Here is a 5,142-nt window from a genome sequence, read left to right on the forward strand (position 1 = left end):
GTGTGTGTGTGTGTGTGTGTGTGTGTGTGTGTGTGTGTTTGTGTGTGTGTGTGTGCGTATGTGTGTGTGTGTGTGTGTGTGTGTGCGTATGTGTGTGTGTTTGTGTGTGTGACTGGGTGTGAGGGGTGGAAGTATATAAACAAAGGAACATGTAGAAAAGTACAACAGACATAACAATAGTAGAAAACCGTAATAGTAATAGTAATGATGACAATAGTAATAATGATGATAACAATAGCATTAATAACAAACATCAGAGGATGGAGGATGAGGAAGGTGATAAGTAATAGTAGTAGCAATAATAATAATAATAATAATAATAATAGCAATAAAGCTATAAATAGCTAGATATTTTAAGGCTGCCTCTGGGCCCTCCATGAGCACAGCATAAGTTGGGCCCCCGCCCATGTCACCCTACGACGGGCCATCAAGGAGAGGTGTAGTGGGGCACATGTCCCAAAGTCCCATCCCCGGCCACCACATACATGCCATGCTTACCCTATATATATATTTTTTATCTATTCTATTTCTATTCTATCTACTTGTTTTCTTTTTATTTATTATAAAAACTTGACCCTATATCACAAGCTCTATTTATTCTATTTCTATTCTATCTACTTGTTTTCTTTTTATTTATTATAAAAACTTGACCCTATATCACAAGCTCTATTTATTCTATTTCTATTCTATCTACTTGTTTTCTTTTTATTTATTATAAAAACTTGACCCTATATCACAAGCTCTATTTATTCTATTTCTATTCTATCTACTTGTTTTCATTTTATTTATTATAAAAAAACTTGACCCTCTAACACTGGCAATCTCTATTGTATTTCTATTCTATCTACTTGTTTTCTTTTTTATTTATTGCAAAAGACTTGACCCTCTAACACTTGGACTGTCTATTGTATTTCTATTCTATTTACTTTTTTCTTTTTCTTTTTTAATAAAAACTTGACCCTCTAACACTAGCAATCTCTATTCTATTTCTATTATATCTACTTGTTTTCTTTTTATTCATTATAAAAAACTTGACCATTTAACACTTGCATTCTCTATTCTATTTCAATTCTCACTACTTGTTTTCTTTATTTTTATTATGAAAAATAATAACCTGACCCCTTAACCCCAGAACTCTCTATTCTATTTCTATTCTATATACTTGTTTTCTTTTTATTTATTATACAAACCTTGGCCCTCTAAAACTTGCATTCTCTATTCTATTTCTATTCTATCTACTTATTTTCTTTTCATTTATTATAAAAATCTTGACCCTCTAACACTAGCATTCTCTATTCTATTTCTATTCTATCTACTTGTTTTCTTTTTATTTATTATTTAAAAATATATAGTAACTTGACCCTCTAACACTAGCTCTATCTATTCTATTTCTTTTCCATTCACTTTTTGTTCTTTTTATTTATTAATTATTAAAAAGAAAACTGCTACGTGTACTGCGTTAGACTATCCAGGACTTGTCACAACACTTATATATTGTTGCTCTTTTGTTGCTTTGATTGTTTTTATTGTTATCATTTGTAAGTTACTTTGGATAAATGTAATGTAAATGTAAATTAGATATTTTGAAAGATCTGCTCACCAATCATGAACTCTATCTGCACATTTTCCTGCTGGTTATTGAAGGGTCGGTCAAACCTGATGATGAGGATGAATTCTTTATTCCTGCGCACAATGAGACTGGTGTTCTTGTACCTGCTGGTGTTGTGCGCTTTCTTGTTGTCCATCGCACGCATATCAACACTCAGTACTGAGAGACCTCGTGTTGCTGGAAAAAAAGAGAAAAAAACTTACTTACATTATAGTGCTGCTACCAATCAAATGAAATCAGACAAAATCCATCTCTGCATTGTAGAGGTGGCTCAAAATCTGCATCTGAACTGGCAATAGACATGCCCAGTTTACAACTGCATAAATAATGCTATAAGATTAATGTTTTAGAAACAAAATATACAGAAGATAGAAATATAGAAATGTTGGAAAAAATGAAATTATACTTTAAGCCACAGTAGGTGGGTACAAGTCACTGACTCATTGATTGATTGATTTGTTCAATCGATTTAATGGCTGATTCAATCAGAAACAAAGCAAGTGACTCTTCCTTATGAATGGGTCACTGAATCAATGAGGCGATTCATAAAAAAAAAAAAAGGCTGAATCATTCAAGAACGAAACAACACTGTGTTGACCGGAGATAACATCCTGCTTGTAACTCTGTTTGGAGCAAAAACGGTCGATACTGACAATATTGTGTCTAAAATGTACATCACTTAATATTAGCTTAAACTTAGCCTATGTTATAATCTATTCATCCGTCCCTCGGGTCATTTTGACCCAAAAAAACAATTTTCAAAAAAATTCTAAAAATCGTGTGTTGATCGTACCGGTCCAAGATTTCTTTGCTTTTGTCACACTTGCACCGGGAATACACACAACAATTTTTGAGTGGATTTGAGGAGTTTAAATGGGTGCAATAAAAAAAGTAACAAAAGTGTCATTTTGACCCGCATAGGAATTAATGGAATTTACGAGAAAACTGCATTTTTCATTACATTAGATTTTTTTTTATATACAAAATCTGATCCATAAACAACCAAATTGAAGCCTTAAGATTATCTCATTTCTCATGTTTCACTTGTTTTGCTCAGTTAAAAATCTCCATAGGGTTCTATAGGCCCCTCTAGTGGCTGTAACCATAAAATACAATTTTATGTAATTTTTCCCCACCAGATGGCATCAGAGACATTCAGTGACTCAATTCCAAGGCCATCTGTTGGTTTTTGATGAAACAGGACTGAAATTGTATCTTTGTTTTTTTTGGTTAAATAATGTACAAAAACTGCTTATTTGCTTATATTTTCTTAAATATATCCAGAATAAAAAGTAAATATAATAAAAATCACAACAAAAAAAATAGAAGAACCTACATAAAATATTTGAAAAAAAATATTTTTAATTAAAATGGACCACTATAAGCTTTCTGGACCAAAAATAAAATTAGTGTAATTTTTGGCCTAAACATCTGACACAAATTCAAACGATTAAAGTGCTTTTTTACCAATAAAGCATAATAGTTATTGCTATTGCTATAGTTAATAAGTCACTTCCATATTTCCGTTTTATACGTAAAAAATTTTTAAAAAAATAAAATTGACATCAGATTATCAATTTCACCACTTCATTTTACTGGCTGAGGTACTACGAGTAGTATATTATTTCCAATTGGCTCTTATTTCATAAGGTTTACTTTTGAGGCCTAAAATACAACTCTTTATTGTGCAAAAATAACATCATAAAGTTCCCAAATGCCATTTTAACTTACATAATTCTTAAAGGGGTCATAGGATGCCCATTTTCCACAAGTTGATATGATTCTTTGGGGTCTTAATGAAAAGTCTGTAACATAGTCTGGTTAAAATGTCTCAATGGTAGTGTAAAAAACATCTTTTTTACCCGGTCAAAAACAGCTTTTTTCAGATCAAGCCGTTTTTGTAGCATTTTCCTTTAAATGTTAATGAGCTCTGCTGACCCCGCCCCTCTCTTCCGAAAGTAATAAAAGATAAAGACGGCTACATCTGGGAGAATTTCAGTTGAATATATGAAATCATTCTGAACTGATTGCATCTGAGGCATTAAACTAGTTTTTAGCAGGGTGTGTGAGATGCTGTTCTTAGAAAAGTATAAAAAATATACCTCATTATTTCAGAGTAAAGTTTCATGAAAATATCTTGACCTGTTGAATATCAGGAAGTGTCTTTGAGGGCATGCCAATAAAGCCGTGGTAGAAAATATGGGGAAATGAAACTTGTGTTTGGCCCAAATGACAAGTTAAGTTGCCGTGTCTTTCAATTTCAGTATAAATTCAGAAGAATTTCGAAAAAAAGCATCTGGTTCCAAAGCAACCTAAAAACATAATTGTGAGAAATGACTTTGCTCAGAGTCCTGCGTCATGAAATAAGCTTGCAGAATTAAAGAAAAGTAGTGTTGGTAATTTGAAAAAAGTTCTAAAATGATGTTGCAGAAATTCAAACTTTAAAAGCCTAGTTCCATCTAATCAGTGTTGCCAGCTTATTGTCAAGTAAAGTTGCTAAAGGCAGGTCGGTCGTTTTCTTGCTAAATGACGTTGTGAATCATCATTGGATGATGATGTCATTATTTAACCATGACACAAAACTGCGTCATTGCGTAGAATACACATTGAAATTTCTCAAATCTCAGCAAAGAATATAATTTGAAATATGTTCATTTAGATTTGTTTGTAAAAATAATATAAACGTTTAATATATATTATTTGTAAAAGTAAGTAGGCATATAGACACATTTTTATTACATATTTTAATTGTTAAATAAACTACCAGTCAAAAGTTTTTGAACAGTATGATTTTTGATGTTTTTTTAAAGAAGTCTCTCTTCTGCTCACCAAGCCTGCATTTATTTGAGCCAAAGTACAGCAAAAACAATACAATTTTGAAATATTTTTCAAAGCATAAATGAAAATATTTAGTCTACACAGTTTAAACAGACAAGCCTTTGGATGATTTGTATGGCTATTTTTAGTTGTATGTGGTAATTAAACATGTAATGAGATTTGGAGTCCAGATTTTATGGCTCTGTTCGGTTGGATTGAGAATTGAGGAGCTCGTTCTCTGCAAATGGCTTAGTTTATGTTTTGTTTGCTAATTAATTTATTTATTTTTGGACATTTATTTATCTATAAAAAAAGAAAAGAAAACTTCTGTCACCTGGTGTTGCTTAAGGAACAGGTTTTAGTCAAATGTCTTCCAGTACAGTATGCCTATTGTCTTTATGTACATTTTATGAACCAGCAGATGGCCCTGTTGTACATATTCCAAGACTGACTTTTTTCCTGGCATCATACATACTGTACATGCGTGTACACAGAGACAACCACTAGCTGTCAGGCTTTCACCTAGACAGACATTATTTAGCTGATTACTGGTCAAGAGATTGAATTCCTTTTATGCCAAATATTATTAAATATTTACAATGAACAGCAACTACTTGATCACAATTCAGAAACTAAATAGGCTACACCAGTTCTACCCATTTAAAGATAGCCTACATTTCTTTCATGTATTGTTTTATATAAAGATTTAATTAAAA

General features: G+C 31.8%; 1 protein-coding gene across 1 annotated transcript in view; it reads right to left on the reverse strand.

Moving 5' to 3' along the window:
* LOC107593121 (coagulation factor XIII A chain-like) overlaps positions 1 to 5,142 on the reverse strand; it is a 33,782-nt gene that overhangs the window by 22,173 nt on the left and 6,467 nt on the right. The window contains exon 2 of the mRNA XM_016282717.1: positions 1,601 to 1,786. Coding sequence (XP_016138203.1) covers positions 1,601 to 1,786 — 186 coding nt within the window. The remainder of the gene's footprint in view (positions 1 to 1,600; positions 1,787 to 5,142) is intronic.

The sequence above is a fragment of the Sinocyclocheilus grahami genome, unplaced genomic scaffold, assembly GCF_001515645.1.
Source record: "Sinocyclocheilus grahami isolate Dianchi unplaced genomic scaffold, SAMN03320097.WGS_v1.1 scaffold164.1, whole genome shotgun sequence".
Lineage (NCBI taxonomy): Eukaryota > Metazoa > Chordata > Actinopteri > Cypriniformes > Cyprinidae > Sinocyclocheilus > Sinocyclocheilus grahami.